Source organism: Pyrus communis, chromosome 4 (genome assembly GCF_041283825.1).
Source record: "Pyrus communis isolate YQ-2024b chromosome 4, ASM4128382v1, whole genome shotgun sequence".
Taxonomy (NCBI): domain Eukaryota; kingdom Viridiplantae; phylum Streptophyta; class Magnoliopsida; order Rosales; family Rosaceae; genus Pyrus; species Pyrus communis.
Window position 1 is genome coordinate 23,322,522 of NC_142568.1, and position 15,665 is coordinate 23,338,186.

Here is a 15,665-nt window from a genome sequence, read left to right on the forward strand (position 1 = left end):
TGTCATTTGTTTTTGTATTCAATATGTGATGACTTAAGAAAAAACACTGGTAGAATATCTTATTAATATAAAATTAAAATGATGAATTGCTTTAATGATTAGGGTCTTTTAATTCAAATTATTCATCGTTTATTTTATTTAGTGAATGATTAAAATAATTTATAGTAGATAAACTCAAAGATAAGTTCTATCGATTTTTATTGTCACAAACAAAAAATTATGTTAATTTTAATAACCATTTTAGCTAAAAAACCAAATAAAAATTTACTTGTTTCTTTGATAACTTTGAGATAAAACAAAATTTCCCTGGGAATCTTTGCTGTTCATTTATTTTTTTTGGTGGGAAAATCCTTGCCGTTGATTCAAGTCCAACCGAATAGCCTATTTAATTTTTTTTTTTTTTAAGTTTTAACGCAACACTACCGTTACTGTTCATTTTAACAAAAAATCACATTTGTACTCTAAAAAATCAATCCTGATATTATTCACTTGCAACACATTTTTGTCATTTTCGTTAAAACTTTAAGTTTTTAAGTTTTTTTTCATTAATTTTTTTTCTTTCTATTTTTCTTTTTATAGAGGGGACCTTTGCGTACGGTGTCGTTTTGTCCTCGATCGGCAGCCGACATTTTGGCTTCTGTCCGTCGGCTTTTGTTTCAACTCCCAACTTTCGAATTCTTGCGATGTGGCACGACAAGGTGCGTCGTCAGATGTCGTAAAGCTTCAACCTTTGGGTTGATACTTTCGTCGCTGTCTCTCTCTCTCTCTCTCCCCTCTCTCTCTCTCTAAAATTCTCTCTCACCAAACCCGTTATTCCTTTTTTGGTGTTTGCCATTAGTTCTGAAAAATTCAATCATTCCATTCCTTTTTTTTGTTCCACCACATGAACAGGTCAGTTTCTAATTTCGTAGTTACCTGACCCAATTACAATAATGATCAGTTTTTTAATATGTTGTTATGTCATAAATATTTAATCTTTATATTATAATGTGGTCGATATTTGGTTTTGGTTAACGGAATTTGATTTCTGATCATTTTAATCAAAATTTCCCAAGTTATATATGATGATCTGAAATTTTTGTTGCTAATTGAATTGGGTTTTGGTTAAATATTGATTCTTTACGTGAACCGAGTTTCTGTTGTGTAAAATTAAATCTGCTTAATTAGATTGAATCAGGCCCTTAAACCTTCTGATGGGTATTGACATTTCAAGTGATCAAATTTAATTTCGAAATTAATATTTTGTTTTATTGCTTAGAATTAATCCTTGTGGTTGGTGAAATTGCATTTGGAATTTTCGATATGGGTTGTCTCAGAGTTTTCGTTTGATCATCTGAGATGAATTGGTTAGTGCTTGCTGCTATGAACTTGTGCTTTTCAGGCGTTGACCCTTAAAAGTTTCTGCTTTTAATGGAAATGTAAACTTTTGATTAGGTGGGTTTTGATCCTGTTGAGAAATGAGATTTGGGGCATTAGCAATTGGTTCGATCTGCATGTTATCGATTCTTTTGATTTCGGTTTTTCTACGAGAAATGTGGTGTGTGTTCTTAAGAATGTTCTGTTTATGAATGTCACTTGCTTCCCTTTTTGGTTGTTGGTTTAAGATGTTTCATTTTTCGGGATCATTTTGTTATGTTTAGATTGCTCCTTGCTGCCCTCTCAGCTAACAGGAGTTGTAATGCAGGCCTGAATTCCGGTGCTAAACTAGCTGTTTTGGTGATTGTTCTGAGTATCCCGAATCTCCCTTGTCCGTTGTGGGAGATGTTGCTGTATTTCACCTTGGATTACTGATTCCAATTTGAAGGACTAGTGTTTCCTACTCTGAGCACATGGCTGCCTCGGGGACTTCATCTGCATTGACGCAGAAAGCCCCCCGGGATTGGTCTGAAGCTTTGGTACACGCTCTTTTTGAATGGCTGCTGATTTCTATGCTGTTTGTTTACGCCATATTCTCATATGTTATTACAAAGTTTGCTTATTACTGTGGATTGCGAGCGCCTTGCCCGCTGTGTTCAAGAATTGATGATGTTTTGGGCAAGGAAAAACTTGGTTATTATTGGGACTTGTTCTGCGGAAATCATAAGTCAGAGATTTCTTCGTTGGTTCTTTGCCGTGCTCACAATAAGCTTGTAGATGTTCATGGAATGTGTGAAAGTTGCCTCTTCTCATTTGCAACATTTAATAGATCCAATGCTGAGACTTGCAGATTACTGGTGGGTAAGTTGGGGGATGATCCTAAATTTGATTTCGATCAGGACCCTTTACTCGGGGGTCATAATACTTGCTCTTCAAGGAGAACGTTGTGTTCTTGTTGCAATCAGCCATGGATTTCTCAGGGGCATTCTCAAAAGTTGATTCAAACAAAAATATTTAGCGCTGATGCTGAACTCGGTATGCCCCTATCTCATTCTATTGAATATAATCAGAAAGAACCGAGGAAGGCACGAGATGAATCATATATGTCAGCAAGAACCACTCATATGATAGAGAATGGGATTCACCCTATATCTCATGTCCGATACACAGAACTCAAGGTTAACTCTGATACTGAATCGGAAGTTCATTGTTCTGACAATGAAGATGCAAGTGCTTTGATTCATGAAAGAGACAATCCCAAGGAAGATAAATCAGCTCCGAGAGATCCAGTATCTGTTCTCAAGCCTTCAATTTTGGTCTCACAGACACAAGTTGATTCTAAGTCCCATGGTAGTACATCTGTAGCATCTACTGTTGCTATCGGCCATGGACTGGAGGAACTTAACTGGCAACAAGTTGGAAGCAAGGCTGATCTCCCTTCGTCAACTGCACCCATCGTTGACAATCACCCTTCATCATCAAATGCAATGAAACCCCCAATTGAAGTATCAAAACAAAGAAGTGAGTTCGGAACTTTTTTCAGTTTCCTCTTTTCCACATTGTCTTGATTTCGCTATTTTTTTCTCTTTGAATTCAACATATTATTGATTTTTGTATGAAATGCTTCTGCATTAAGCACCCATTGTTTACTGCTGTAAATTAACTTTACAATGATCATTCTTTTCTGTGGTGGTTTCTCTCAGTTGATATTACCGGAAATCATGAAATCGATCAAACATCTGTGGTGGAATCTGGGGAATTGTACAAGGGAGAAGTCAAGCCACTTACAACATCTGAAACAGGTTTGGAAACAAACCTTGTTTCAAGCAACGCTAATGAACAAGTAACCAATGTTCTAGACCTTGGTGATGCTTATAAACTTGTTGTTGTTAGTAAAGGAAGGCATTTGTCTGGTGTGGTTGCAGAACAATGGATTGAGAAGGACTCTTCTAAAGTTACCGAAGATTTGAAGGTCTTGCTGTCACAGTTGTCTACAACTCGAGGGCTTGAGCAATCAACAAGCGCAATGAGTCCGAGATTGTCTACAAATAGTGGAAGTGCAATGAGTCCGAGATTGTCTGCAAATAGTGGAAGCGTAATGAGTCCAAGATTGTCAGCAAATAGTGGTGATTTGAAAGCTTCAGATACTTCCAATTATTTTGGAATGCAGATGCATAACAAGAGGATCTCACTTGAAAGAAATGAGTCTGGGCTGTCTGTGGATGGGAGCATTGTCAGTGAAATTGAGGGTGAGAGTATGGTTGATCGATTAAAGCGTCAGGTTGAGCATGATAAGAAAATTATGAACGCTTTGTATAAGGAGTTGGAGGAAGAAAGAAATGCTTCTTCAATTGCTTCAGATCAAGCAATGGCCATGATTACAAGACTGCAAGAGGAGAAGGCAGCACTCCGTATGGAAGCACTCCAGCAACTAAGAATGATGGAAGAGCAAGCCGAGTATGATAATGAAGCGCTGCAAAAGACAGACGACCTTCTTGTCGAGAAGGAGAAGGAAGTACAAGATCTGGAAGCGGAGCTGGAATTTTATAGGAATAAGTATCCCAATGAATCGATGCTAGATAATCTGGCAGAGACAACTGGTGATATTCAGGCAAGGGATATTGGGGTTGTTCATTCCGAATCAAGCAGCATGGAACATAGTTCAAGTGTACATAAACATGTGGATAATGGAAAGCCTCATACACACAGCAAAGTTGAAGGAGCCACTACGACTTTTGGTGACAAGGATGGTAGTAGTGTAAAAGCCACACTTTTGGATTTTGAAGATGAGAAGATACAAATCTTACAGTATTTAGAGAAGTTAGAGAAGTCACTTTCTTTGTTCTCTGCCAATGGGGTAAACTCAGATTCGTCCAAAGGTGATTGTTCTAAAAATGGAGGTTCCCAAGAAAACCCTCTGTCAGTGCAACATGAAGTGTTTGTATCATCGTCAAATGACAAGGGACAGTGTGAAATTCGTTGCAGTGGGCCAAACTCTGCAGATCTCTGTCAAGTAACAGATTTAGCTTCTCTCCGGATCCTGAGTTCCAATATGATCAAGAGGTTGAAGGCACTGGAGGCAGACCGAGAGTTTCTTGAACACACGATTAACTCACTTAAACACGGTGAGGAGGGACTGACGTTCATTCAAGATATAGCTTCTTACCTGGGAGAACTACGACAAATCGGGATAAGAAGAGATCAAACATCAGCTTGAGTATGTAATGCCGTAACAAAAAGTGAGTTCTGTAATCAAACATCCTAGTCTTGCCAGCATATCTTATATCTCTGCGTTCCAATTTACGGAATCACGAGGATAGTAGAAGCTTTTTCCCTTTCACTAATATGTAAATTGTTCTATGTCAGGTGGCATGCTTACATGACATGATCTTCGAGAAGTTAGAAGGTGGGTACCTGTTTATCGAGTCTTTGGATTGAATAAATCGAAGAAGAATCAAGAGACAAAAGGAACGGAAGGACCAGAAAATGAGAGAACGGGAGTTTGAAAATCACTACCCTCGAAGATTTGGCGTATCATGTGTACAGTAATACTTGCCTTTTTTTTTCCCCCCAACAGTCAACAAAAAGAAAATAGTAGGATTTGAGTCCCTCCCTTATACTATACAGTTGGTCGTTTTTCTCCCTCCGCCCGCCTTTTTTGGGGTCTGAGACTGTCTGACATATTTCACATTTTACTTTGGAAATATGTAGATTTGGTGAGCTTTTTATTTTTATTTTTATTTCTTTTCCTAATTGAGTTTGAGTGGGAGTTTATTTGTTTGGTTTAATATACTTCTTTTTTTCACCATTTTTGGTTTTTAATTTTTAATGGAGTGGATGAGTGATTGAAATGTAAAACGGGTGAATATTGTGTGTAAACTGTCAAGTATCAATAAGAAGATTGATGTCATTCCATTTTGGGCAACCTCATATTTTTTTGACCTTTTATTTGTACCCATAATTTATTAATAATATACCTATTTGTCTCTAAAATGGTACCATTTTGTTATATGTAAAATGTACCCATTGATTTTTTTGTATGAAATGTACCCATTAGAGCAGTTCCACCGGGAGGTGGTTAGGCCGGTACTCAGCCAAAAAACAAGATTGGCACTCAACCAATCCACTCCAGCCCGTTCCATTGCTTGGCACCCAGCCCAAGCTGGTCTCCAGGCCAGCCCAAAATTGACAGATCTTGAGACCGGTCGATCTGACGTCAGCATGGCGTCGGACGGCATATGATGTCAGCCTTTTTTTTTTTCTTGCGCCAGAGAGGGCGTTGTTGTGGAGGTGAGGAGCGGAGCTGGTCGAGGCGGGAGAAGGTGTCGGGAGGGAAGGAGCCACGGAGGGAGAAGGACGGGAGGACAAAGCGACGGCATCGGAGGTGTGGAGATGCAGGAGGATGAAGCGACGGCGTTGAAGGACAGGAGGTGTAGAGGAGCTTGTTGTTGAGGTTGGCTTGGGATTTGAAGGACAGGAGGGCAACGGCGTCAGAGGAGGTTTGGAGGCGGCGGTGGGAATGGATTATCTGTGCTGGGTGGATGGCGTGCAGGAATGGAAGGGAAGGGAAGTGTGGAAGATGGGAAAATAAAAATATTTTAATAATAATAATATTATTATTTTTTTTATAAAGTCAGAGAATAAAAATAAAAATATTATTTTTTATTATTTTATAATAATAAAAATAATATTTTAATAAATTGACTAGGCTATTTTTTTTAGGGGTGGAGATGCTTTAGCCTATTACTATTCACTAGAGTATATTACTATTCACTTGAGTGGATAAATGCGCTGGGTGCTGGCGCGAAGTCTTAGGGGTGGAACTGCTCTTATATAGAACATATCACATTTTTCTGTATAAAATGTACCATTTGTTTTTATGTAAAATGAATTGTATAAAAATTACCAATTTTTTGTATGTAAAATGTCATTAATATAAGTAATGACAAATCATGGATTTTATTTAATATCTCATTAATACAAATAACTACAAATATCAAATTTTAATTTAAAAATTATAAGAACCTACATAGAAATGTATTATTGCATTAATTTCAAAGATTTCAATCAAAAATAAAAAACCACAGGGTTTTAATCAAATAACAAAAATGAATAGAGATAGCATCCAAAGTTACAAAAAAAAAAAAAAAAAAAAATTAACTAACGAGTAAGTGTGAGGGTCACGTGATTTAAGTAAAAGTCCGAGAGGTGGGGTCGCACTATTCTACCTAGCGTTATTCATCCCTTCGAAGGGAGCAAGAACGAGGAAGACAGAGAGAGAGAGAGTGTGGAGGGAGAAACGGAGAGCGCCGCCGTGAGGTTTCGGTTTTCTCTCTATACAATGTTCCAACAGAGCTCTGGCTGCTCCGACTCGCTCTTCGCTTCGCCGGAGTTTGGGTTTAGGCCGTGTTTGGCTGCGCCGAAAACGAAAAACGCATTCTCCTGCTCCATGGAAAAGCACAAGCTTTTCACTTCTTCTTCTTCTCTCTCGCTCAAGCAGCAACCCCAAACGAAGCGCAATCCTGTCCTGGCCTGTCGAGCATCACGTGACCCTCACGTGATTACTGGGTAAATGTTCCTTTCCCGAAATTCGTTTCAGTTTATGTAAAGCAACAATTTTTAACTAATTAGCGTTTGAGCGCTCGTGCATTGTATTTGAATAAATATGTAGAAAATTTGAATATTTTGTTGTGCAGGAAAGATGATGTAGCTGTTCATGGAGTTGCTGATGTAATTGTTGGTGTTCTTGGAGGAGGCCAACTGGGTCGGATGTTCTGCCAAGCGGCTTCGCGAATGGCGATTAAAGTGATGGTCTTGGACCCACAAGAGAACTGCCCGGCTAGTGAGCTTGCCCATTATCATATGGTTGGAAGTTTCGATGATAGCTCGATGGTCCAAGAGTTCGCAAAGAGGTGAAGATTCTATGTTCTTGTAATCCAATTTTGTGTTGTGTTGTGTTGTTTCGTGTAGTTGGAAATGATATGTATGGAGTGTAATCGTATTTGTGTGGTAATTAGATGTGGAGTGCTGACTGTGGAAATTGAGCATGTGGATGTGGAGACGTTAGAGAAGCTTGAGCAGCAAGGAGTGGATTGCCAACCCAAAGCCTCTACAATCAGAATAATTCAGGTTTGTCTATTCCTTTTGATGTTGCTTTTTATTTTTCATCACCGCGTTAATGCATATGAAAGTTAGTATGCTACAATAGTAATCCATTTGGACAGATCGGTTTATGTACAGAGTTTCGTTTTTCTTGAGGAACATTCACATTTAGTCATAAAATTTTATCCTTGTATTGACACGTTGCACTAACTCGACATTCCATTTATCGCTGCATTGTTATTTTGTAGTGTGCTAAGCGTTGGCTCATGTTTTGAATGTAACAGGATAAGTATGTCCAAAAGGTTCATTTTTCGAAGCATGATATTCCGCTTCCTGAATTCATGCAGGTTTGTTACTCATTTATCTATCTGATTGAAGTATTAGCATACGTGATTTTGTGAATTTGATTTCTATTAGAGAGTGCAAGATTATGTATTATTTACTGTAAAATGTGGCTAAGGCAGATAGATGATCTTGAAGGTGCCAAGAGAGCAGGGGACCTCTTTGGCTATCCTCTTATGATAAAAAGTAAAAGGTTAGCTTACGATGGACGTGGAAATGCTGTTGCTAAGAGTGAGGATGAGCTTTCTTCTGCTGTGGCTGGTAATATGTTCATCAAAATGGATTGTTATTGGCCTTGATTCAACTAGTTGAGGCTATGTGGTTTTTATAGTTCTAACTTTGTTCCAGCTCTTGGAGGGTTTGATCGTGGTTTATATGTTGAGAAATGGGCCCCATTTGTAAAGGTTGGTTTCTAAAAGTTACTATGAGACTATAAGCATTGTTTGATGATTTACAATGCCACACATTAATCCCCAACAAAATACAATGCTTCTGAGTGAGTTCATAAGAAAGAAACTTCCTTACATTTTTGGCAATGTAACTGTAGGAGCTGGCTGTTATTGTCGCAAGAGGAAGAGACAATTCTATCGTGTGCTACCCTGTTGTTGAAACAATACACAAGTAAGCTGTAGATTAAGTTTTGAACTATCTGTCAGCAGCCAATCTTTGATCTTAATTTGCTCCAATCTGTTTATTTAGACGATAATATGCACATAAAGCCGGATGAGTTCATGCATGTTTGGGGATCTGTTTTGTAGGGAAAACATTTGTCACATTGTAAAGGCTCCTGCTAACATGTCATGGAAGATCAGAAAGCTGGCCACTGATATTGCATCCAGAGCTGTTAGTTCATTAGAAGGTGCTGGTGTCTTTGCAGTTGAGTTGTTCTTGACAAAGGATGACCAGGTAGCAATCGACCTCTCTTTAACGACTTTGCATTATGGTTATTTATTCGTGATCAATTGATTGACGTATTGGAATTTTCTCTTTTAAAAGTCTACAGCATTCAACTAAGTTATGCATGTATTTACTTCTTGTCAGATTTTGCTAAATGAAGTAGCTCCTAGACCTCACAATAGCGGTCATCACACAATAGAGTCTTGCTGCACTTCACAGTATGAACAGCATTTGAGGGCTGTTGTTGGTCTTCCACTTGGTGATCCATCAATGAAAACTCCAGCTGCAATCATGTACAATTTACTTGGCGAAGATGAGGTGACGTTCTATTCAATTCTGTGCAGATCACCATCTGTTAGCACTTATTTTCTGATTTTAGTTCTAAACAATGTATAGTTATCACTGTGGTCATGAAAGATAAATCAGTTAATCAAATGCTGATGGCCGTCATGCCTCTTTTATGCATTCAGGGGGAACCTGGTTTCCTACTAGCTCAGCAGTTGATTGGAAGAGCATTGCGTACTCCAGGGGCCACTGTGCATTGGTATGATAAGCCAGGTTAGATTCTGCATATGTTCATATTACATCGTCTTGTTTATTTCGGAGTCATACTCAAGAATCACCTATATTTTTATACTGTGGCAGAAATGCGGAAGCAACGGAAGATGGGTCATATCACCATTGTTGGACCTTCCCTGGGAAATGCCGAAAAACTGCTAGAATCGATGCTAAATGAAGAAAGATTGGATAGTCAGTCTGCAGGTAGTTGTAGTAGAGTGGTTTCACATGATTACAGGTCCTATGTGGTTATATGCATTAACCTTAGGTGGCTTCCTTATTACATCCACTAGTAAATTTCAAAAAATCACAAATCATTATTGTGGAAAATTTATTGTAAATTTGGAAGGGTACAAGGGGAATGAAAATGGTTGAACTTTATAAAGAAGTCTAGGGCAAGAAAGGCAAGGCAACCACACTATCGGCAATATTGATCTTGTATATTTTGTGGTGATTCCCTTCCTTGTGCCCGTAGCTGCACCCCTTCGAAAGACCAAACCGTATAGATTCCATTTTCATTTCATTGTACTTCAATAGTCTTGGCAATTTTTGAAATCTTCGTTATCTTCAAATTGCGTTCATGTTGCTTTCTTTTTTCTGGATGCAGTCACACCGCGTGTTGGTATCGTAATGGGCTCTGATTCAGATCTTCCTGTTATGAAAGATGCTGCAAAGATTTTAAATATGTTTGGAGTACCCAATGAGGTTTGCTTCTCACATGTTACTGTTTGCTGTCAAATGATCACCTGTTGAATGCGAGCTATGCGTTTAAGTACTATATGATGTTAATGTGATATAATTTACAGGTGAGAATAGTTTCAGCACATCGAACTCCTGAATTGATGTATTCTTATGCCTTGTCTGCTCGGGAGAGAGGCATTCAGGTCATCATTGCTGGTGCTGGTGGTGCTGCTCACTTGCCAGGCAAGTCACATAAACTGTGCTTCAAACAAATTCGTCTAGTGCATTATACATTCTCTGGGGTTAATTGAAATAACGCGTGAGTTTTGCAGGCATGGTAGCTGCCCTCACTCCTTTGCCCGTTATCGGTGTCCCGGTGCGTGCTTCTACATTGGATGGAATCGATTCTCTTTTGTCCATCGTGCAGGTACATATTATTTCACACTGTTCTGCTTTTTCTCCTATAAAATTATGCTTTGTTTCATTTTTCACTTCATTGCTGCAGTTTTCTGTACTCTGTTTGACAAGAATGGTATGTGGGTTCGGTTCTGTTGTTGCGACTATTGAGGTCTTATGACTTATCAGGAAGTTATTTTGTATTTGTGTTGATTATGCAGATGCCGAGAGGGGTCCCAGTTGCAACAGTAGCTGTAAACAACTCCACCAACGCTGGTTTGCTGGCAGTTAGGATATTGGGTGTTTGTGATGCCGATCTAGTATCAAGGTTGGGTTCTGTCACTTGATAAACACGTCTGGAGATTAAATTTTTATGTTCGGTTGCCTGCATTTTCTAACGAGGTAGTTAACTCGAGTGCAGAATGTCCCAGTATCAAGAAAACACAAGGGACGAAGTTTTGACAAAGGCGGAGAAACTACAGAAAGATGGATGGGAGTTGTATTTGAATCCTTGAAGTCGAAGAGACAACAAACATCTGTTCAATTTTTGGAGTTTCACTTTCTCTTGAAGTCCACAGTTTCCTGAATATGCTATCCAACAAAGATGTGCAGGAAAAAAGTATCCGACAGCTGATCGACGCGCAGTAGAATGAATAGAAGCATGTTGTTGAGGACGGAATGTTTTTGCCTACGAAAATCGATTGAGGTCAAACCGGGAAAGAAGAAAGAGGAACAGACGACTCCGGCAGGGGGGCAGAAGAAGCCTTCTATTGATATGTTTATGTCAGCATAAGATATGTAAAACCGTGAAACATTCAAACTAATCGATTGGATTTGCATCTTTAATTGCCAAAATCACCATCCCACAGCAAAAAAAAAACACCGTTTCATTAAAAACACAGAGACCTACATGACAACAGAGACATTAAGGACTACATGCTTTAAACGGAACACGTTACTTGCATCAGATACACCAAAACCTTCACCAAGATAACAACGTGGGAAGTAGCAGCAACGGAAGCATTACTAACAAGCTGTACCGCACGAAGGAATCAACGTCTTCAATTTTATCAACTCGGTCATTTATAGTTTTCCACAATTGTCCGACAGCGCCTTGTTGATCCTGCAGCATTCATTGCTTGTAATCGTAACAGTGTATTAAAAATGCGAGGACAGAGATTTCTAGATAATCATAACGGGAATATAAAAGGGCACCTCATTTTTCAGGTCACTGATATGATCCTGTCTGTCTGAATCGGCCAAGACTCTTCTTTCGTTGTCATTGACGGATTGATCAAAGGGCATCTTGATTTCAGCTCTGCTTGAACTTGTTCTCGAAAGGGCTTTGTAAGCTGAATCAGTATGTATTGTTTCCATGACTGAACCGAAGAAGTTCGTCACAGCCACCTAGAGAGAGAGAGAGAGAGAGAGAGATTTAAAAAACACGTTTAGCCCTCTCTCATATTGCTTAGGACGAAACATTTATAAAACACGTTTTGATCCATGAAAAGGTCACGGAAAGTTTCATTAAGAATAAAACAAAAACATTTGATTTTTGTCTTACGATAAGAGACACGCCAAACAGTATTATAGTGGTACCAGTTGCAGGTACAAGTGCTTATATTCATAACAAGAGGGATTACTAAAAAAAGGAAATTTATCCGAGTGTTGCCAACCCAAAAAAAGTAAAGAAACCAACTTGTCAACTGAAAAAAGGTAATGCAAGCAACTTCAGTAGCTTCAGATTGAGAAGACAAGTCTAAAACTTCAATACCTCTTCCAGGTGTTGCTGGTATAGATCTGTTCGGTAGTATGCGGTTGACATCAACAAGCTTGGGTTATAGGAAGTGAAAAGACTGAAAAACAACAATCAAAGGCCACAATGAATTTTGACTTTTGAAATAAGTTACTTACACTACAAAAGTTCTGTAAAATTTAAAAGACATGAAACTTATTCAATGAGAAGAAATATACCTGCTCAATGAAGCATTATCGTACATATTTAGCCTCTCAAAGAACGCAAGGGTGTAAAAAGTAAAACGATCCACAACTGAAACACCGACCTGTATCAAGCAAACAATGTGATCATAATTAGATGAAAGTCAATAAGTGGTATCTAATACGTAGATCGAATATGAATCAAGAACATGGTATAGCATTCTCAGCCAAATGAACTTAAACATTTATGTCAAAAACTACAGCATACATCTGAGTCCAAGTGATGCGAGTATGAGTTCTCTCCTTTCATGCTACTTCCAATAGCCAAAACTCCAGGTGATTGAAGCTGTAAAACTCAAGAAATCAAATTTGATTTAGAATAGAAGCATGTAAATAGAACAATTTCATCACGGATTTTAAGTTCCAAAACAAATGCAATAGGATAATGCTAAAAAAATTAGATACGTTTTTTTCTGAGAACTTCCTAAGAGGCAGACCACAAACCTGATTAAAGAGAGTGGCAGCTTGGCAAGTGTCCACCATTATCAGCAACTCCTTGAATCTAAAATTTTGACAGATTATTATTCAGATGAATTCAGGAGTGCCCAGTAGGAACGATCACCAAAATGGATAACACAATACGTACAACAGAAAAAAAGTGCCCCAAACTACCTCAAATAGATAGTTTCATAAGAAATGTGAACTATTGTATAAAATGAAAGAACTAGATGTAATTTTGTCATCTTATAATCATCTTCTCATTGTTGCCAAGATTGGAATGCAGAAAAATTCTTCTACAAATGTCAAAGGAAACAGCGGTAGAGCTAACAACTTCTAACCTATGCTTTTCCTTCATCTGTTTAACTGCATCTGCTAAATCAGGACTCTGGAGCTCTTCTGAGTCTTGAAATTTTAAAAACTCATCTCCTCCATGTCCTGTCATATACAAAAGGATGTGGCTTCCTTCATCACTCAAAAGACGCTTAGATCTTGGAACAGCATTCTCATGGCGCCCAGTCAATACACGTAAAAAGTTTTCAACCGTCACTTCATAACCTCGATAATCCACCTAATACATTCCAATTGGCAAGTTATTCGGAAAAAAACATTTATTCAAACTAAAGTAAAAACCTAACCAGGATAAAGAAACCTTACCTCAACATTATCTCCATACAAGTTGAGTCTGTGGTTCTCGTTGTTAAAAACTTGAGCAGGGTACTTGTTTCTAGCATTACAGGCCATGTCATCAGCCAGCATGAGTATTATCCTCTCATCAGGTATTCCAAGGCGCTTAACCGTCCTGTAAATCAAAAGAAAAAGGTGCTAAAGTAACTATGACAGAAACGAAAAAAAATGACAGGCAATATGATCTAGGAGGAAAAGACCTGTGTTCTTACCGATACAGGGATAAAGTGTTGGCCATGTGTCGATAATTAAACCTGAAGAAAGGCATTGGGATAGATAAATCAAACTGGCATCGTGTAGAACTACGAAAGCCTGGAATAGGTTACAGCTCAAGACTCATCACGATGATTAAGAGAATTTAGCGGCATATATTGATCCTTTCAAATAAAACCCTTAAGATGAAAATAAGAAACACTTCAGCTTTCTTACTGCTCCTTAATGTAGCCAAGACAAATAATCGCATATCTCAATTCAGCTTTCAAAAATAACACTGAATAGGTGAATAGCAACAACTCAATTCAGATTGAAAATATGAAATGCTGAAACATTATGTGGGTTTTATACAAGTTCAAACCTATAGCGAACTCGAATGAATTCGAATAAGGTGCATTTATACATGTACAACCTGAAAATAGCTGTGTTTCACCTAGAACATAAACTCATCCGAAAACGAGAACTCAAAACGAAATGGTTATCAGAGGGGCTTTATTTTTCTGCATGATGGTACAAATAGAGCAATTAAGCTAGAAATTATATAAACAAGCATGTCCAAAAAACAAAAATTTATCATAAAAATTAAGTTGCCAGAATAGAAAGAAAACAAATTTCGGAAAAGGGTATCGTTAATCACCAAAAACTATGAAATGGGCACGATTTATTTTACACAATATATCAAAATTCAAGCTGAAAACAGCAAATTTGAATGATTTACCAGAATCGAGAGGTGCAGACCAGAACAGCCCAATTGTTAGTGTGCATAGTGGTCTCGGAAGAAGAAGAAGCAAATGCCATGGACTTGCCGACGGTGCTCGGGCCCAGAAGCAAAAACGCCGCCACCGCCACTGCCGCCGCCGCCATGGAGTTGAAGAAAGTGCGCATCTTGCAGCGCATGCTGGAAATGGAATTCTTATGAATTTTGGGTTAAAAAAGAAAAAAGCATAAATCTTTGCCTTGAGCTCGTATGTAATCAGAGACCCAAATCTGTTAATTGCAAAAAAGCCTCGCCATCTGAGTAATTATATGTTTGCCCCCCGGAGATCAGCGGTCAGCATCTCACTCTTTCTTCTTCCTACTCTGCTTTTTCCCATTTTCTTTCTCGGCCGGTTGACAAGTTAAAAACTTGACCCGCCAAACCGAAACCCAACAAACCCGGTCCGAGGATAAAAAAAGCCGATCCGCGAAAAACCCAAATTAAATTTTACAGACAATTACATCTTACGCTCTTTAATTTTTGAGAACTTTAATGAAAAGCTCTCAGTACTGTTCACCTAAACGAAAAACCACATTTTTATATTAAAAAGTCGATCCTAGTACTATTCACTTTACCTTTTATTTTTTCCTTACCGTTAAAACTTAAAGTTTTCAAGTTATTTTATTAGTTTTCCTCCAATTTTTATCGCAACACACATTGAGATTTTAAAATCGTATTAAATCATGAATTTTGGTTGTTTGCTTGACTTGTAAGTTACACCAATACCCTAACGACAGAATCCAGATTCTCACCGGATCATCTTTGTGAGGATTCTAGAGATTCATGAATCATATTCGTTCATCGTACATCGTACGGTCAGAAATTATTTTAAATATTTTTATTTAAAATTAAATACAAACAATATCTGACAAAAACTGACTACACGGTTTACGAATCCCTATGATCCTCATTAAAAGTATCCAGAGAGGATCCTGTTGGACAATGACATTATTGAGGTATTGGCTTATCTTCAATCGATGTTTCATGTTCCTAAATGACAACTACAATTGGGTTTTCAGCTACAAACGAGGTTTCAAGGCAATGTAGAAACAGAACGAGACCATGGAAAGCATTCGAAACAAGCTAAACCTACTATGCACCGACATGGTTGTTTACCTCATATCTGACACACGAGAGACGATACACGGTAAATACACATTAGATACAAATCAGATTCAACAAATACATATTTGACTGTCAAGATACGAGTATCCGACTTTTCGAATAAGAAGAAGATATC

General features: G+C 38.2%; 3 protein-coding genes across 6 annotated transcripts; 2 read left to right on the top strand and 1 right to left on the bottom strand.

The window, feature by feature from the left end:
* The first annotated feature begins 639 nt into the window (after positions 1 to 639).
* LOC137723249 (myosin-binding protein 1-like) lies at positions 640 to 5,281 on the top strand. Of its 4 annotated transcripts, none has more exons than XM_088693094.1 (5): positions 701 to 891; positions 1,685 to 2,877; positions 3,060 to 3,158; positions 3,282 to 4,595; positions 4,723 to 5,281. In XM_088693094.1, the coding sequence occupies exons 2-4, from the start codon at positions 1,830 to 1,832 to the stop codon at positions 4,571 to 4,573; spliced, it is 2,439 nt and encodes an 812-aa protein (XP_088549220.1). In that variant the 5' UTR covers positions 701 to 891; positions 1,685 to 1,829; the 3' UTR covers positions 4,574 to 4,595; positions 4,723 to 5,281. The 4 variants fall into 4 exon arrangements, with proteins under 4 accessions (XP_068318504.1, XP_088549220.1, XP_068318505.1 ...); XM_068462404.2 differs by having other exon boundaries at positions 758 to 891; positions 3,282 to 4,573; XM_068462403.2 differs by having other exon boundaries at positions 640 to 891; positions 3,060 to 4,595.
* LOC137722686 (phosphoribosylaminoimidazole carboxylase, chloroplastic-like) lies at positions 4,723 to 11,187 on the top strand. Its single transcript, XM_068461747.2, has 17 exons — positions 4,723 to 5,402; positions 6,172 to 6,924; positions 7,053 to 7,268; positions 7,374 to 7,485; positions 7,743 to 7,805; positions 7,923 to 8,061; positions 8,149 to 8,204; positions 8,348 to 8,421; positions 8,559 to 8,706; positions 8,842 to 9,015; positions 9,168 to 9,255; positions 9,343 to 9,459; positions 9,863 to 9,960; positions 10,062 to 10,179; positions 10,269 to 10,363; positions 10,554 to 10,660; positions 10,754 to 11,187. Exons 2-17 carry the CDS (start codon positions 6,698 to 6,700, stop codon positions 10,845 to 10,847), a joined length of 1,926 nt encoding a protein of 641 aa, XP_068317848.1. The 5' UTR covers positions 4,723 to 5,402; positions 6,172 to 6,697; the 3' UTR covers positions 10,848 to 11,187.
* On the bottom strand, positions 11,147 to 14,783 carry LOC137722685 (Peptidase C13 family). Its single transcript, XM_068461746.2, has 10 exons — positions 14,387 to 14,783; positions 13,668 to 13,709; positions 13,426 to 13,570; positions 13,110 to 13,339; positions 12,775 to 12,832; positions 12,539 to 12,616; positions 12,307 to 12,395; positions 12,107 to 12,188; positions 11,548 to 11,739; positions 11,147 to 11,455 (listed from the first exon to the last, which is right to left on the bottom strand). Exons 1-10 carry the CDS (start codon positions 14,563 to 14,565, stop codon positions 11,315 to 11,317), a joined length of 1,236 nt encoding a protein of 411 aa, XP_068317847.1. The 5' UTR covers positions 14,566 to 14,783; the 3' UTR covers positions 11,147 to 11,314.
* Positions 14,784 to 15,665: the final 882 nt, after the last annotated feature.

Coding starts and splice junctions, on each gene's coding strand:
- LOC137723249 (XM_068462403.2), top strand. CDS start 1,830: ATGGCTGCCTCGGGGACTTCATCTGCATTGACGCAGAAAGCCCCCCGG. Junction 2,878..3,059: donor TGAAGTATCAAAACAAAGAA/GTGAGTTCGGAA, acceptor GGTTTCTCTCAG/TTGATATTACCGGAAATCAT.
- LOC137722686 (XM_068461747.2), top strand. CDS start 6,698: ATGTTCCAACAGAGCTCTGGCTGCTCCGACTCGCTCTTCGCTTCGCCG. Junction 8,707..8,841: donor TCTTGACAAAGGATGACCAG/GTAGCAATCGAC, acceptor ACTTCTTGTCAG/ATTTTGCTAAATGAAGTAGC. Junction 9,256..9,342: donor GCATTGGTATGATAAGCCAG/GTTAGATTCTGC, acceptor ATACTGTGGCAG/AAATGCGGAAGCAACGGAAG.
- LOC137722685 (XM_068461746.2), bottom strand. CDS start 14,565: ATGCGCTGCAAGATGCGCACTTTCTTCAACTCCATGGCGGCGGCGGCA. Junction 12,833..13,109: donor CAGATGAAGGAAAAGCATAG/GTTAGAAGTTGT, acceptor TCAAAATTTTAG/ATTCAAGGAGTTGCTGATAA. Junction 11,456..11,547: donor TCAGTGACCTGAAAAATGAG/GTGCCCTTTTAT, acceptor TGAATGCTGCAG/GATCAACAAGGCGCTGTCGG.